The sequence below is a fragment of the Chenopodium album genome, chromosome 21 (assembly GCF_948465745.1).
Source record: "Chenopodium album chromosome 21, dcCheAlbu1.1, whole genome shotgun sequence".
Taxonomy (NCBI): Eukaryota; Viridiplantae; Streptophyta; class Magnoliopsida; order Caryophyllales; family Amaranthaceae; genus Chenopodium; species Chenopodium album.
In genome coordinates this window covers 31,202,565-31,221,719 of record NC_137854.1, presented here as the reverse complement: position 1 = coordinate 31,221,719, position 19,155 = coordinate 31,202,565, and the positions used below count along the sequence as shown (strand labels likewise).

Sequence of the window (19,155 nt, the reverse complement as noted above, 5' to 3'; positions counted from 1 at the left end):
TTACTCCATAATTAGTTAATCAAGCAAAAATACATCATATCATTTCAAACTAACGTAATATTACGGAGTAATTAAAATACTAACAAATTTTCCTGGGCAATAGTAGTAATGGCGACCCGGGTTAGCCGAGCTCTGGGAGACCCGAATTTCGCACAACCCGGCACCGCAGGGGCAATGGGTGGATGGGAAATCGGAGGTGAAAGTAGGATGAAAACCCGGGCTCCGAATGTTAATCGGGCTCCGGGTTTTAAATGGGCTTTGACCCGTTTGAGGGCAATCTTTGGCCCAATGACCCGGTTTTGAGCACCGGAAACAGTTACCGTTGGTGGTTTGGTTGGGTGATTGTTTCGGCGGTTGTTGGAGGGATTGATGCATTTTATTGGAAATTTTAGTTATTTTTAGAAAAGTTGGGAATTTGAAGAATTTTGTATGTTGGGCGAAAATGAAAGGGGTTTTAAAAGCTTTAGAGTTCACTAGGAAACAAAAAAAACAATTGGAATTGAATGTTAGTAGTGAAATTGTAGTAACGGGAATCTAAGGGGAAAGATTTGTTTGAAATTAAGAAACAGGAATCAGAAAAAAGATCCAAGAGTCAATAAGCACAGTGTTAGTACTGGTCTACTGGACAAAGACTACAAACGCTCTTCTACTTCCTTAGTTCCTTTAGACCTTTAGTTTTGTTATTTGTACTCGTATTGTTTTATCAAGTCGATTAGCTTTTTATGTTGAGTTGCCATTGATTGGAGTCTAGGACTACGAGTCTACGAGTACTCCTTTCAACTTTTGGTGTTTAATTTTAGGAAAATGATACTCCTTTCGTCCCTTGTTGATAGTCTCTTATAAGCAATTTTCACGGGAATTAATAAATATAGATAAGTAGTAAGCTAGTAAAGTATATTGAAAAGATAAAATTATTTTGGGTATGTAAAAAAATAGAGAGAAAAAGTAATAAAAGTATAAGGGGAAAAAAAAAAAAATATTTACATAAGAAAGTTAAATTTGCACAAATATTGTTGTAAATTTGAGGGAATTTTAGTAAAAAAAATTACAGTAATATTAATGATTGTTGAAAAAGGCAAATGTGGTGAACATTTAGGGACTAAAATTTAGCCAAAAGAGACTATCAATAAGGGATGGATGGAGTATAATCTCTTAATAAAAAGTTGAAAAAGAAAAACATTAATGGAATATATTCATTAATTACACTGATTTACACATAATTTTGTCATGCAATCCTAAACTAACACGGAGTACCAAATAAGGAAAGATACTTAATGCTTATTTATAACCCTAAGGGCTACATATAACATTACCCTTAATTTCATTTACACGGTGTTCAAAACTCTCTCCATCTCTTTAAGTTTGACTTGTATGTCCAAAATTTTATTCTCAAAATAATCAATTTAGGGCTTGTTCACATTTACTTAATTTCAGTTCAGTTAAACTCCAATCAGTTCAATTCAGTTCAGCTCTTAATTTCCCTCTCTCATAAAATATGCATTTCAGCTCAATTCAGTTCAGTTCAGTTCAGCTCCAATCAGTTCAGTTCAGTTCAGTTCAGCTCCAATCAGTTCAGTAAATATGAACAAGCCCTTATTTGTATTAAAATATTACTCGTATCAAATATGCAACAATATTTATGCAAATTTAGCTTCACTGTATGTATAAATTTTGCTTTTTCATGTACTTTTATTACTTTCTCTCTTAACTTTCTTGCAAACTATAAATTATCTTTTCAATGTACTTTTACTGCTGTTTATTTAAGTTTCTTAATTAACGTGAAAATTGTTTATAAGGGTCGTTTTAAAGGAACGGAGGGAGTATGTACTTTTGAACAAGAAACTATTTTACTGTGATTACGAATTTTAATAACAAGAGTTATAAGTAACTGAAGCTATTTCCTTCAAAAAGAAAAAGTAACTGAAGCTATAAACTAACCAATGAGGCATATCTAATAATATTTCGTATACGAATGTTTTTTGCATAGATTAATGTGAAAATTTCGTACTCCCTCCGTTCCTAAATTACATTCATACTTCTCTATATAATGTGAGGAATAAATGGTAGAAATAGAAATGTAATTAAGGGATAGAGGGAGAATAATACTCCCTCCGTGTCATAATGTTAGTCCCATATACTATTTTGGGCGTTTCAAAAAAATCTACCCATATTGAATTTGTTTCATTTATAACTTTTTCTTTTGGAATTAATTGATTGTGGATTGATGACATGACTCTAAGTAAGGAAATTTTTGCCTTAAACAAAAAAGTTAAATAAGGTAAACTAATTATGAATTATGTACTTTAATTAGAGCTGTCAATTCGGGTAAATTGGTCGGGTTTGAGTCGGGTTTGTGTGGGTCGGGTCAATACGGGTTAATGTCAAGACCTATGTGGGTCGGGTTCGGGTTGGGTCATGCTTGAGTCGAGTCACGTCGGGTCATACATCTTTTCGGGTTCGGGTTGGGTCAATAAAAGGTCGGGTTACATTCGGGTCGGGTGAAAAACAAGTCGGGTTAAATTTGGGTTTTTACAAGTTTAAATGAGTTAGGGTCGTGTTTGAGTCGGGTTCGGTTCAAGTCAATTAATTATTTTAGGGTTATAATCAGGTCGGGTCATTATTGGGTTTGAGTCGGGTTCGGTTCAAGTCAATAATTTGCGGGTCATAATCAAGTCGGGTCATTATCGGATTTGAGTCGGTTTCTATTCAAGTCAATAATTTGCGGGTTATAATTAAGTCGGGTCATTTTCGGGTTCGGTTCAAGTCAAAAACTTGCGGGTTATAATCGTGTCATTTCCAAGTCGGGTCATTCTTGGGTTCAAGTCGGGTTTAGTTAATAATTTGCGGGTTACAATCAAGTTGGGTCATTTAAACTTGTCTGGTCATTCTCGAGTTCGAATTGGCAAGTCAATAATTTGCAGGTTATAATCATGTCAGGTCATTTCCAAGTCGGTCTCGGGTGTGGTTCAAGTATAAAATTTTCGAGTTATAATTAGATCGGTCCTTTTCAAGTCTTTTTATTCTCGGGTTATAATAATCAAGTCGGGTCATGTTCGAATTCAGGTATCAAATATTAGATTAATATGGGTTTAAGTTTGATATCAGGTCGGGTCATATTGGGTCCAGTTACATTTTTTTTAATTTATTTAAAACTCCAAATTAAATTACGTAATTTAAAACATTTTCTAAAAAAAATATTAAATAGACAAGTGAATAATAAAATTTGAATTCCCTTAAAATAATAATAATAATAATAATAATAATAATAATAATAATAATAATAATAATAATAATAATAATAATAATAATAATAAAAGATAAGTCAAGTAAGATGAGAAAGACATGCTATTGTCTGAGTCCCGTGTATTTTTTATTTTTTTGTTTAAATTTTTTTTTATTTTGGCTGTTGTCAGTTCAATTTTTCTTTGAGGAGGATTATGTAAGAGATAAGTCAAGTAAGATGAGAAATGCCATTTTTGTTTTATAATTGGAATCCATGTTAATAAATTGAAAAAAAGCCTGCTCAATAGTCAATACGGAGTACTCTTTTTATCCTAAAAATTCCTAAATCTTAAAATTTGGGTTAGTAATAGGTCGAGTTTAAATTCGGGTCAGGTCAATAACAAGTCGGGTTGAATTTGGGTCGGGTCAATAATAAGTCGGGTTGATTTCGGGTCAGGTTTGTAACAGGTTGGGTTTAAATTCGAGTCGGGTTAGGAACAGGTCGGGTTGAACTCGGGTCGGGTTAGTAACAGGTCGGGTTGAATTCGGGTTTTGGCGGGTTAAATCGGGTTTGGGTCATTCTCGGGTTCGAGTTGGGTTCGGTTCAGGTCAATAATTTACGGGTCACATTTGGGTCGGGTCCTCTCTAGGTCGGTTCATGGTCGGGTTCGGGTTTCAAATACTCGGGTCAACTCAGGTCTAGGGTTGGTTTCAGGTCGGGTTAGGTTGGGTTTGGGTTACCATTTTTTTTTCGGGTTCAGACGGGTTAGGGTTAGGGTTAGGGTTAGGGTCGGGTCAACTTTTGACAGCTCTAACTTTAATATTAGATTTCAAATATATTTGTTTTCTAATTTTATGTGATTGATTCCATATTAACATTATAAAACGGAGGGAGTATAAGAACATTGAGACAAAGGGAGTGTAATTACTAGATGTGGTAAAACTTAATCATATTCAATTACCTTACTTGAAACCTGAATTTCACCTGAAATCACTTGACACAACCGACTCGATAGCGATACAAAGATGATAATCAATGTTTCTAATACCCCCTTTGTCTACATTTCCAATTTTAGCATTTTCATTATATGATTGCATTTCTATTTCCAACAATATTTTTAAAAAGTTACCCACATAATATCCTACTTCCAATGCAGCTATCCTCATTTACAAAAGTATTAGATAATTCCAAAGCAATTATTTCCATTTATCAAAATATTTATATAACATCTTACTTCCAATGTAACTATCCTTACAAAATTATTTACATATTTCTAAAGAGATTATTTTCATGGATCTTGCTAACGAGCGCCTCAGGGTGTTAGATAAGGATTAATTATATTGGTTGAAATAATATTAAGTTAGGAATGCATGACAAAATCACGCGTCGTTTGGTGTAATTAATGTTAGTTTTAGGATGCGTTCTATTCACCTTAATTTTACTTATCTGATTTTATTTGAACTTATTAACCCTTATTATAACTTATTTTAGTTAGTTATAAATTGAATTTGAGTAGCCCTGATTAACCCTTATCACCACTTATCTGAACTTATTTTTCCTGAACTTATCTTATCTGAACTTATTAACTTTGATTTGAATATATCTAAACTTATTTTTCCTGAAATAAGTAAAAATAAGGTGAACAAAATAGGGCCTTACTCTAATATTTTTCACTTTTAATTTTCATCGCCCCGAGGGCGCTCATTAGCTTTTGTCTATTTTCAGTTATCAAAATATTTACCTACCCAATAGAAAATACGAAGTATTTCACTCACCAATTTTGGACATGAATTTGTGTAATATTTCATTTGTTTTTTAACTAATCAAGTTAGGACCTTTTTTTTTTTTTTTTTTTTTTTTTTTTTTTTTTTTGTGAATTGAAGTTTGAACATTTAACGCAAAAGAACATTTAATTTACAATATAATTGGACAATTGGAGTATTGGTCCAAAATGAGCATTTATGTTCGGACCATTTTTTTCAATTACCAGATTAGTAATTAAGCTTTGAATAATGAGAATTATGGCTTGTTTTCATTGACTGAAATGAACTGAACTTATTAGAGCTAAGCTGAACTAAACTGGATATTTTATAAGAAAAGGAATTAGGAGCTGAACTGAACTGAACTTATTAGAGCTGAACTGAAATGAAAATAATCATATGAGAACAAGCCCTTAACCTTGTACTACCTCTGTTAACTTTTAGTTCAACTTTTGAGTATTGTTTTTTAGACAAAAATAATTACAGCTCATTTGCACTTCTACAAACAAAGTAAATTTCTTTTTATTTTTCTTGAACAATCAAAGTAAACTATTTTTACTTATTTCAGAAAAAATAAGTTTAGATCATACCAGATCAGAAAAAATAAGTTCAAATTAGTAAAAATAAGTTCAAATTAAAACATCGTTTTATGTGCGGTTTTTATCGCTAAATATCTTTAATTTCGTAATTAAAAAAATTGTAAAAATTACATATTAATAAACTACACAATATTACGAATTTAACAAGATCCTACTTGATATATGTTTTCCTAATAGATTATCGTACATTTAAAATAAAAATTTGATCAAATTAGACAATCAAACCAGATCAGAACTAGACCAGAGCAAATCAAATTTAACTAGATTAGATTAGATCAGCAAAAATAAGGTGAACATTAAGACCTAAATTTACTATGGAATATGGACCTATGGTTTTTTGCCATAGAATTGAAAATAATTTTATCCCAGTACGGATTTTCTTAATTAAAAATATGGGCCGGTGTAGACGGTAGACGGTGTAGTCCAGTAAAAACGCATGCAGCATTTGATTAGTGGAGTATTTACTTTCATGAACGCAAAAGATATGTTCAGTAAGGAAATCTTAGGCTCTGTCATGCATCTTCGTAAATCGTAAACACTAAGCTAGCTAGTAGGAGGAAGTGTAAATGAAGGATTATGATGTCTCACAACTATTAAAAAAAAAAAAAAAAGGGTACAATGTAGAGAGAAAAAGGAGGAGAGAGCCAGGAAAAGTGAAAAAGGTAATATGGGCCCATTAATATTTTTCAGACATATGTTTATGAGTAAAACGGACAAAAATTATAAGGACCACTACCAATGAGTCTATATTTTGCTCTACTTAAACTTCAATTGAATTTTTTTGAGTATCACTATAAGTGTAGTTTGTTTCACTGAAGCTCCAGTGATATTATTTAACAGCTCAATGAGACATGTCTAAAATGACGCCTGAAATGCCTACATTGCCCTTGCGAGACATAGCTTTATTGTATCACAACCCTCCGTTTGGAAGCCCTTAGCTAGAGCCTACGAGTTAAAACTAAGAGGTCAGTAAAAAAAAAGGAAAAAAAAATTGATACCTCCGGTTCAATTTAATCGCAACAAAGTACAAGTTTTCGGAAACCAAAGCAAAAGATTAAAAACATGATTATGGAAAAATAAGGGTATTTGCTTAACTAATAATCTAACACAAAAAAAAAAAAAAAAATAAAAAAATAAAAATTCAACCTTAATTAAATTAAATAGCCCACCACCACCAACACCACCAAGCATCACCCAAATATAATAAAATATCATGCAAATATGCACAAGCATAAAGACCACCTGTAACAATCTTCTCAAAGGGCAAGCCATATTGCGAGCACCGCGCGTGTAAGAATTCCTAGTTTACTAAATTCGTAAATTAACAATACATTTATATGGGCCACTAATAATTTATTTACTTACTCTCTATGTCCCTTTTGTTTTTAACATTTTAAAATATGCGCGGTTATTAAGAAATTGTGTGAATTAGAGGTATATTGGAATAAATCACGATTGAAATTACAATTTTATGAAGAGAGATGAGAGAGAAAGTAATAACGAGTATTGAAAAATCATTAAAATAGTATAAAAATTAATATTGCACATGAAAAAGTAAGGACAATTGAGTACTTTAATTATAAAACAAGGGTAATTTTGTCCAAAATTTATGACTTAAAAAGGAAATATACTTAATGTAGCGAATAAAAAAACACCTGAAATAGAAATGTAAAAAAAAAAAAAAACAGTAGAGAAAGGAGGTATAGTGAATACAATAACAGTTTATGACTAAAAAAGGGAAGATATTAAATGTAAAGAACAAAAAGTACATTATTAGAGATTTGCATAGTGAATAAATGAATAATGAATATAACAGTTGTTTGGTTAATCCTTTTTTTAAAAAATAATTACTACCTCCGTTTCACATTTTTTGCAACTTTGAAGAGTGCACGGACTCTTAGGCAAAATTTGTTTGTGAGTGTAAGATAGAGAAAGAAAATTAAGAATGCATGTGATGAGGAGAGAGAAAGAGAGAAATGACAACCTACAAAGGAAAGAAAAATTAGTTGCAAATAATGTGTAGCATCCATTTTTGGCAAAAGTTGCAAAAAATATGAAACGGAGGTAGTAATTAAGATTTGTTTTTCGAGTGATTTTAAAATTTTCAATTAACAATCAAAAAATTATTTCAATTAAATAAAAAAAACTAAAAAAACAACAAAAATCCACCACTGCCAATGACGACCTCCCGCCCTTTCTCCCTTTCCCCCACCCCCACCCCGTCTCCCTATCAAAAATGGCCCCCTCATCCATCTCCCACCCTAAACGAACTCTCCATCCCGTTCTCCACATGGAAGCGCTACCCCCTAAACCTTTTTCTCAACCTCCAAAACCACCCTAAATGAAACATGTTTAGGGTGGTTAGGGGGTTGGGTTTAGGGTTTTGGGGTGACCGTTTTAGGGTTGGGAAAAGGGAGGAGGTGGGTTCACCGAAGCTTGGGGAGGGAGGTGGTAGCCAACTCAGGCCGGGGGCATTTTTTCTTTTTAATTTTTATATAATTTGTATATTTAATATAATTATAGTTAACATTTTTTTTCCGCCAAACAAAAGTTCAACATTCTATTGTTTTTACTACCTCCGGTCCAATTTACTCGCAACAAAGGGGTATTATTTGTGAGACATAAAATATTCTTTTGTCGCGAGTAAATTGAACCGGAGGTAGTATTTTTAAAAAAACGACCTATTTGAGTGTTTGGTAGGTTGTAGATCAATTGACCTATTTAAAGAATATACCCCTTAAAAGTCAACTTATTGGATTCATCGAAAAGTTGGCTAATTTTGAGGTAACCATGCAAAAGTTAGCTCATAGTTGACAAATTTTCCTTTTTATAATAGTTGTGTATATTTACAGGACATTGAACTCTTCATTGTTAAGAGTTGTGTGCTTTGTTTTTGAGGCTTAGGGCTTGTTCTCATTGACTGAACTCAGAATTGAACTAAACTCAGCTGAACCGAACTGAAATAAATATTTTATAAGAGAAGGAAATTAGGAGCTAAACTGAACTGAACTCAGCTGAACTGAATTTCAACGTAAGAGACCAGGCCCTTACTATCTAAAATTTCCGGTAAGAGCTTCGTAATTTTTACTGACGCCCAAACTTAAAATGTTAGGTGACTTTTTGCGTAGCTTTCATGAAATTGTCCTCATTTAAATTTAACAGAACATTCTTCAACTGAATTAGGATAAATTTCTCATTTTTGTATCAAACTCTTCACCCATGAAGTACTCTCAAGCTATACCATGACTAGTGGGATCGCAATTCAAATTAACATCAACGCAAACGTTGTTATCCATAATATCATCCAATATTTAGGGTGTGTTCTATTTACCTGATTTTCACTTTTCTTAATTTATTAAAGCTTATTTTAGTTGTAATTTGTACTTGAGTAACCCTTATCAAAACTTATTAAATCTGATCTGAACTTAACTGAAGTTAAGTTATTTTAGATTTTAACACCTTATAAAAACTCGAAAATGGTTTTTAACACCTCCCCAAAAAAAATGGGTATTAACACCATACAAATTTCCAAAAAATATAAGTGAAAATAAAGTGAATAAACATACCCTTATAAAACTTGAAACCACAACAAAGGAAAGAAAAACCACAAATTATCCATTACAACGCATATAAATAATAAAGAAGACAGATGCCTAAGTTAACATACGCCAGTACCACAAATTCACCATCAATTAAAAACAAATTTACCCAAATCATTGGCATAAACAAAAATTACCAATTACCAAAAACTTACACAGAAATGTCGATCTTATCATTTTTTAACACAAAGAGCTCATCTTCTTATAACACCACATAGTCGCATACTACAAGTAATTATTCAATAAAACAATACATTCCCAAAGTTTTTTTATCTAAAACATGTCATGACTAATTCCTCTAAAATTTAGAAAATGATTTAGAAATTATTCACTTTTCACTACTACACGCCATGAGACAGTACCCCAGATCTTCAACACCCTAACAAAGGAATCAAAGACGAACACCAATGGTGAATTTTCTCTCTATGACTAACTGACACAATTATTCAGAGTTAACAAGAGTTACTATCTGTAACTGTATGAGTTCAGTGGAGTAAGGACGTGTTCGGCACTAGCTTTTGAGTAGCTTTTAGGTAGCTTTTAGTGGTTTGACTTATTCAAACCACTACATAGAAAAAATTATGAGTGTTTGGGAATGTAGTGGTGGGGGTAGAGTTTAGTGGTTGAAGTAGCTTTTGTGAAAAGTTAACATTATTAACTTTTGTGAAAAGCTAGGTAGCTGTTGAATTTTCTTCTATTTTTTTAGAATTTTACAGTTCACAGCTAGTTTACCAAACACTCATACTAAATTATTTATTTTCACAGCTAACAGCTAGTTGACAGCTAACAGCTACATATACAGCTAATAGCCACCAGCACAGCTAACAGCTACCTCTACAGCTACATTTTGCCGAACACGCCCTAAGGCTGTAGCCGAACACATTCCAACAGAGGGAACATCACATTATAACGACGTAAATTTATCTTTTTATGTGCCAACTAGACAATTCACTAAAGTATTATTTCTTTATTGATCCGGCACAAATTCCGACACATTTTATTACGATTATGCCACTAGATAAACATCATACGTTCATCAAGGTGATCAACTTAGAATTTCTCAACATATATAGGAGTAGAGGACCTTTATTTACAAACAACATTCTTTAGGTAAAGATAATTTAGACATGGCTCAGTTTTAAAAAGAGCAGCCGCCATACCGTTAGGCATCAGCAAACTTCACACTTTAATTAGTTAAATACATACGTGGTATTTGGTTAGAAACATGACGCTCAGCATCCAAAAGAAATTACTGCAGTCTGAACCTGGTTTATAAATTTAACTTCTGATGTATTAGCCCCATTTGTCACCAATGTCCAGAGACCCCATTACAGTTCTCTCCAAATTCTTTATACCCTCTGCCTCACTGTAAGACAGTACCGTGTTAAAAGCAGCAGACTCCTAAGAATAGTCCAAAACATTTGAAACTCTTCCAAACTACCTGTCAAGTAATTGTCGGAATATACGAGACAATGAAATTAGTAGTCTGGTAGCTTAATCAGATATTCGTAAAATTGTTGTTAAATTAGAAGTGATATTAAGCAAGCTCTTTAAGTAAAGACATATGGAGGGTACTGAAAATTCAAAGCAGCAGATAAAATGATGGTACAAATTCTATACAGGTGATTCAACCTTCTTACCAAAAAGAAAAAGCTTTCTGATGAAGAGTCAATGTTGGGGAAGCCACCTCACCACCACACAGCGAGAGCCTGCTGATAAATCTGGCAAATACAAACAACAAATAAATCTTTATAATTCTAATTGGAGTTAGAAGCATATGATATCAGAATCAAATGAAAATTTTAGCTTGAAATATCATAAAACAGAGTATATACCCATTGGTGCAAGAGCCTCCACATCTAATGGGCTACTGGGACTTGGTTGAGGACTATGATGAGCATCATTGTCTCCAGAAAACATTTCACCTGAAGAATTGATTTCAAGGGCTTCTTCAAGAGGAGGGGGAAAGTCAGGATCAATTTCACCATTTTCAAATTCTTTGCGAATCATCTCAATCTCATTGCTTATGCTATTATCATAAGCAGTTGCACACTGCCATTGCCGGAAATTACAAGCACCTTCTCCCTGTACAATAGTAAAAATTCATAAAGTTGACTAAGCTAAAAAGAGCCTACAAGCTCAATATTTAAAATTCAAGGAAATACGAAATTAATAAAAAGAACCTCAAGTTATTAAGTTAATAATGATAGATAGTGAGATAATTTAATGGAATTGCAGTCAAATAAGATACTAGGGGGAAACGTTTTGAATGGGGGATTGCCAATTTCAAAACAGACATTTGGATATCTCAATTACAGAAGAAAGAAAGATCATATTCAAATGACTGCGAGAGAAAATGCATTAGACCTAAGATGGCTAAGAGGCTAATAATTATTGGAGAAATTGATCAGCAGGACTTGTCCAATCAAAACCTCACCGTAAGCTATAAACCCCTTGATGCGATACTATTCTGTTGCAAAGTTGTGTAACTAAGCTCAGGTAAATGAAAACTACCACATGTTCACAAATATTCATGTTGTGAGTGACAGGTAATTTTTTTGGGATTTGCAGCTTTATTAGAACAAGGGACGAGGATCCAACATGGGAATTTGACGTGAAATGAAGGGTCTAAGAAAGATAAATGGATGGATTATTTGCCATTCTCTTTGGAGTTAATCAAGTGCAAACTGCATTGGAAAAAGCCAATAGGCATCTTGGCAATGTGTTTGGTTTACCTCCATTCTAATTTTAAAAAGTGCCATAGATTCCACTGGTACTTCCCTTTAACGTATAGAGTACACAAAACTCCCATCCCATACCTAAGCTAGTTCATCTGAGGTTAAAAGCTGTTGATACCCCTATGGCCATGAAATCATTGAGCTAAAACTTTGTGCCATGCACCTGTACGGTTGCACTTGGAAGTTGGCAATTATTCTATTTGTAGGCTAAGTGGTTCTTTCACTTCTTTGGTACCTAAAGAGTCAAGGTTACTGTTAACTATGGTTCTATACTATACTAAATTTCAGTATACACTATAACACATCACCACCAATGTCTACCCAATGTATTCATGTCATTCTCTCCTCTCCTTTACCATTAGAACCTTATGTAATCAATGTGATACATTAAATTCCACCTCATATCAACCTATATCAACATTAGAGATTGAGAGACAAGTCGACAACCTTCTTCACCATTAAGCCCTTCTCCTTTACTACCAGTACACAAATGCACAATTTTACATACACGATCAACAGATTCAACACACAATTGGAGCAAGGCTTTAGTCAAAAACACACTTGCTTTTAAAGGGGGGAGAAACTTGTGATACCAAGCCATAATTGGTGTAGATGTCATAAAATCCATCCTATTTGACTCAATAACCAAGATCCCTTGGTACACACTATTATATTCAAAACATTATTGCTAGTGGATAATAGAATTACAGAGTACAATACTTCTTGAAAGCATAGGTAGATGTAAATCAGAAAGAAAACAAACAATTGAAAAGGGGTTTGATGTCGGCTATCATACTAAAATGATAGTTAGGAGGATGATTGTAATTTAACCTTGATCATAACTCATAAGTCATAAGTTACTCGACAACTAAATACTCCCCCTATATAAAAAAAGTTCACACTTATCAGTTCGGTCCATTCCGTCCCAATTAATTAAACACTTTCACTGAGTAACACCACCAATATTCCCAAATTCCAATCCAATAGACTCCGTAACAAGTTTTAAACCCCAACGGTCAACATCCAAAAACATAATAACATTAGGATAGTCGGGGTGTTAGATAACTAATTAATCTATTTCCTAAAATAGAATTAAGTTCGGAATGCATGCCAAAATCATGCGTCATCGGTGTAATTAGTGTTTATTTTACCTTAATATTATCACTTTTAGTTCTCTTATCCGGGGCGGTGGTTAGCTTTTGCCTTAACATTAAAACATACGGAGTAACTTGAACCTTGATCATGACTCATAAATCTTGACAACTAGATACTCTACCAATCCACCTAGCTAATAATGTTCACACTTTTCATTTCCGTCCATTCTGTCCCAATTTATTAACACACTTTCTACAAGTATGAGCCATTAACATCACCAACATTCCAAATCTCAATCCAATATACTAGTACTAAAAATTCCAAGTTTCCAAAGGTCAACATCCAAACAACGTTATTAACATTCCAACATAAAATTCAAATAGTGGTCCCAATCAAAAACACACTTAAGATTCATTCAAAATTTCCAGAAAAATGCTTACCCTTTTAATTCTGCAAGCAAAATAATTTCGACCAGAATCAGGGCCTTCTCTTACAGTTTCAACCCTGCAAATTCCAGCCCCACATGAACAAATCGGATAAGGCTTCGGACGATCATGCGAAATCTCTCTTTGCTTCAAATCCTCACAAAATTTGAAGTACCCACAGTGCAATTCCTGCAACCAATCAAAAACCCTAATTAAAAAAAAAAACACAAAAACCATAATTTAAAGATAAAAATTTTGGGGAGATAACAAGAAAAGGAAGGTAACCCAGAAAAATTGGGACACTAACATAAACATTTGGGCAAGTGTAGAAAAATTTCTGAGTTTTAGGAGTGATTTTGATTTTGCAAAAACCACCTCCGCAACGACATTGTGTGAGTGGGAATTGTTGTCCATATGATATTGCTGCAGTTGTTCTTGAATTCTTCATCTTCTTATTGTTGTGGTTATTAAACCCAGATGAATTTTCTGGACAAAATGTGGAAAATTGTACAGAATTGTTGCAATACTCCTTCCTCTTCATCGTTTAGTCATTCAAATTTGATCATTTTGTTTCGTTGTTTCGAATTTTTTTGAAATAGAGGAGGATCATTACTATTTACTACCTTTTGGTAAAAAATTCGAAAACAAGAGAGTTGTACTGTATGCGTACAGTATAGAAGGAAAAATTTCAAAGCTTTGCGTAAAAATGTTGAATTGTCAGAGTTCAGAGATTCTGGGATTGAAAGGACAATTCGGTTGTATATGGTGGCGCGTGGCAACTTAGCAAGTGAGAAAGTGGAGAAGTAAAAATCAAGTGGCGGGTTAACGGGCTAGGCCCTATTAGGCTTTGTAATAATTTATGAAGATGAACAAAGTTCGACGAGTCTTCTACGAGCGTCTAAGGTTGTGTTTCTTGTAATTCGTCGTTGTCCATAAGATCTAACGAAATTTTATTATAAGGATAAATACGTAATTTTATTTTATTTTGCGGACGTTAGTTAGATATTTGATGGCGATATTTAGCAACCCCTTAAATTTATAGGGTCAAATAGGAAAGAAAAATAATTTTGTCAAAAAAAAAAAAAAAAAGGAAAGATAAATAATAAAATAAAAAAGTTGTATAAGTGGGTTGGTAAGGGAAAAAATAAATACTTGTGAAAATGAGGTTAGCGGGAGAGATAAATAATACAAAATAATATACAGTAATAGTGTATCCTTTCCAAATATGAATGTGCTGGAATTATTACGAAATATACGTAAAAATAAACTGGTGCGATTATTGCAAACGGGAGGAATGTTTGTACAAGTATTATTAAGACTTCATATTTTAATAAGTGTTATAATTATCAAATGCATAAATAAATATATTTTAAAGGAAAAAAAATACTCGTGTCAAATTATAATTGAAAATAATATTTTGCGTCAAATATATAATTTAAACTACCATGTAGATATCTATTCTCACTAATTAGCTAATTGGTTACAACAAGTCAACAACAACAATAATAGCAAAGTTTTAATCTCAAATCAAATTGATTTGGAGCTGGCTAACAGGAATTATCACAAGAAATCATATAAAGAAGGGACATAACAAGATAATTAGTAGAAAGAGTTTGAAAAATGTGAGTAAAAGAAAATGTCTTCACGGAAAATGAAGGGAGTTTTAAAAGAGAACCAAGAATTAAATTAAATTTAACAAAGTTTTAAAAGAGAATCAAGAACAAAATAAAATAAAAAGAAAACCCTAGCCTCCTCTCTCTCTCTTCTCTCTCCTAAAGTTTAGCCTCCATTGTCAATTTTGAAGGGGCTTCCATCGGATTTCACCGGTGGAAAGCCCCAATCTTTATTTTCTTTTAAGTTTTTAATTTTGTTTCTTAGGTTACAATAATGTCTCCCTCGAAAGAAAGGGTTTATCTCCTTCGAAAGACATGGTTTTTTCGATCTCCATCGATTCGAAAGACAGGGTTTTTCGGATTCCTTCGAAAGACAAGGTTTTATTTGTGCTTAATTTGGTCTTTGGTTGTGCGGGGCTACTATTGATTATGGCTCGGATTCGGGTTACGGAATCAACACAAGAATTTTCTTTCTCCCAAAATTACGAAGCGGCGACGGATCCACTCAAAAAGTTGTATGAGACAACGAACCGAGAATGTGCCGAATTGTTATATTTATGTATTTGGATTCTTAGCCCTTCCCCGATTTATTCTTCTTTGATTTTGTTAAATTCGTTTTCATTATCGTTAATTGTCAATTGTAGATGTCATATGGCTATTATTAATTAAATTTAATGTCCTTTAGGACTTCTTTCAAAAAAAAAAAAAAAAAAAAGAGAATCAAGAACAAAATTCAAGAAAGTTTAAAAGAAGTACAATGGTTAAAAAAACGTTAAGATTAAAAAAAAAGTTTAAGAAAACTTTAGCAATGCAAATCAATACAGTTCATAAACACTAATAGGATTTTTTAATTTTTTTTTTTTTTTGGTGAGAGAGGATAAAACAATTATTCAGTTAATTGGTATTGTTAGAGAAAGAGGTTGATAATTGAAGTAATTAGCAAAGAACAATTAAGAAACTTAATAGTAAAAGAGACAAGAAATTCGAAGGTGGAAAAATCCTTCAACCAATTACTTGAAGACCATAAAACCCACCCAAGAACAAGGAGAGTGTTTGTATTGATTTTAATTAGTGTTTATAAGAGTAATTCTCTCACTAATTTCCACTCTAAATCACAAGGGTTTCAAAAACAAGAACCCTAGCTCTAGTTGTGTTTCACTCAATTTGGAGACAATAAAAAAATAACCTCAAATGAGTATTTAAACCCACGACAGATCGGGACAGAGCATCAGGTAGGCACGGACGTGCCAAATTTGGCACGGGCATGCATCCCCTATTCGGGTCAGCACAGATAGCTCGTAGCTAAGTAAAACAACTATAACTTCTTCGTTTCTTATCGGAATTAAACTTATGACCTATCGTTAGAAAGCTTTTGAAACAAGCTTTCACCTCCAACTTGAATCACCTCAAAAATCCAACTAATTTGAGAGATATGTCCAGTTAAAGTTGACCCATCCAATGCTTCCTTGCTTAACACAAATAATTCATCCCCTTAGCTTATATGCCAAGCCTCGATTGATTCTCGAGTCATATTCCAACAAGTTCGTTTATAATAATCTATCTTTTATATTTTTTATAATTACGTGAATTTAGAAGAAAATAAATATAAATTGATAAATTTGTTTACATTATTAGTCATTTTTATTGCATCAAAATAAAATTAAGCATATTTATTTTTTCAAAAAAAAAACAAAAATAAGCATATTTATATTGTAGAATTTAAAATGGTATTAAATACGGAATAATAAATATTATTATGCATGACATGCGAAATAAACAAGTTAAACAACTCCGAATATATAAAATATTCCCTTCGTTTTTAACTTGCTCTATTAATATTTTGTTTGTACTATTTATTTGACCCACTTTGACTAGTGTTTATGAATCATACATAAGATCAAATGAATATTATTATGGCTTTATTAATTGAAATGCTTTGTAACGTCGGCCTGGTCTATTAAAATTTCTAGATTCTCCTTTGCTTGCTAGAATCGTCATCTTTTTTTTTTTGAAATAAAATTGATTCATATATAAGTCATACGACATCAATAAAGAGATTTAGATATAAAAAATACATAATAATTGAATCAAATAAAAAATTCCGTAAGCAATGTTACGATCGTTGTTGCAAATCGTATATTTTTCATACCCTCTTTCATATCGCTATGATTTACCGCCTTTTTCAACAAGGAGGTCTATCGATCTGTTGTATCCGTGCAGAAAATTGGTTAACATCGACATATATGCCAAGGCCCAAGGTTCAACGGGGCACTTAAAAAAAAGTCGTAAATTTGTGTGCTGATTAGACAAGACTGAGTAAGGCCCTGTTCTTTACTACTGTTATTAAATATTAAATATTATTATTATTATTATTGTTATTATTATTATTATTATTATTATTATTATTATTATTAATATTATTATTATTATTATTACTGCTGCTGCTGCTACTACTATTATTATTATTATTATTATAATCATTAAATTTTATTATTAAATATTAATTATTATTAATAATAAAAATATTATTAAATATTAATTATATTGTTATTGTTATTATTATTATTATTATTAAATAATAATTATATTATTATTAATATTATTATTACTAAATATTATTTATTATTATTAGTAAATATTAATTTTTAATAATATTATTATTACTAAATATTATTTATTATTATTATTATTATTAAATATTAGTTATATACTATTATTATTAAATATTAATTATATATTATTATTAAATATTATTTATTTATTATTATTATTAAATATTAATTATTATTATCATTAAGTATTATTTTTTTATTATTATTATTAAATATATATTATTATTTTAATAATTCAAATTAAGTATTAATTTTAAGCAGAGCACAACAGGGCAGAGCATATTTCAACAAAGCAAAGCAGAGCAGAGCAGCTCTAAAGAACGGGGCCTAACTCTAAACGAAACAAACGGAGTAGTATAAAAGTAGGCCCCAATAATGAAAATCGCAATCCATAAGAGCAATGGAATTCCCATTTCGAGCATATCCAGCAAGAGAATGTCCCTGCGGCGGAGGCTTATGCCGAATAAAGACCTCCACCACCCAAAACAACCGTTCCTACTATAGCTGTCCCGGCAGAATGGTTAATTAGTCTCCATTATCATCAATTACTACTGTTATATTACACTAAATTATAGTATTAACAATTCTTTTGGTTTGGTTTAAAAAAAAAACAATTCTTTTGGTTTTTGTTATGGGCAGGAGATGCACTGTGGTTACTTCAGATGGTGCGATGTGGTGGAGCCGCCGCCGCCGGTTCAGTTTCTGGGTTTCCGAGAGCTGCCGCCACCGGTTGAGATTCTGGGAATCGGAGAGCTGCCGCCACCGGTTGAGATTCCGCGTATCGGACCTAACCGATACCCGGAATGCCCGTGTGGTGCCGGAATTTGTACGCTTAAGGTTCATCGACATGGGCCAAATGCTGGTCGTCAGTACTTTGCTTGCCGCATTAAGAGGGTAATTTAAATTTATATCTTGTTTAATCATTGTTAGTTTTTTTTGAAAAGAAGTTTAATTTGTTAGTTAAAATTTACATCTTCTACGAGTACATAATTAGAGTACTCACATAATTGATTATTAGGGGGTTTGTGATTTTGTTTTTTTTTTTGAAAGTGAGTATATGATTTATTCAAGCAAACTTAATTGAGTTTAAATAAAAATCGTGAATTTTTCATATTTTTTAAAAAAAAAAATTGTGTTTTGGGGAAAATGAAATTTGAGTTTGTCTTACTGTTGCCACCTTACATTATACGAGTAACTCCTCCATTTTTGTTCTCCATTTGTCTTTTAGGGCATGCTTGGATTGGGGGTAATACATTAAAGGGTAATTAAAGTCAAACTTGAAAAAATAAAAGTAATTAGAGGTGTTGGGGTAGAAGACATAGTGTTTACAAATGAAATAAAGTAGTTGTGTCATAAGGAAAAGAGAGGGATGGAGGAATTATTACTCTCATAATGAGGGTAATAGTTACCCACCCTCCCCCTAGCGTAACTATTACCTCCAAAATGAGGGTATTGATTCCTCTTTCTTCACTTCACACCATACTATCACTA

General features: G+C 32.4%; 1 protein-coding gene across 1 annotated transcript; it reads right to left on the bottom strand.

Annotated features, from left to right (window-relative positions):
* Positions 1-10,474: 10,474 nt before the first annotated feature.
* Positions 10,475-14,017, bottom strand: LOC145600637 (uncharacterized). The gene is made up of 5 exons (XM_081656521.1): positions 13,747-14,017; positions 13,455-13,628; positions 11,017-11,266; positions 10,874-10,902; positions 10,475-10,582 (listed from the first exon to the last, which is right to left on the bottom strand). Exons 1-5 carry the CDS (start codon positions 13,978-13,980, stop codon positions 10,475-10,477), a joined length of 795 nt encoding a protein of 264 aa, XP_081512647.1. The 5' UTR covers positions 13,981-14,017.
* Positions 14,018-19,155: the final 5,138 nt, after the last annotated feature.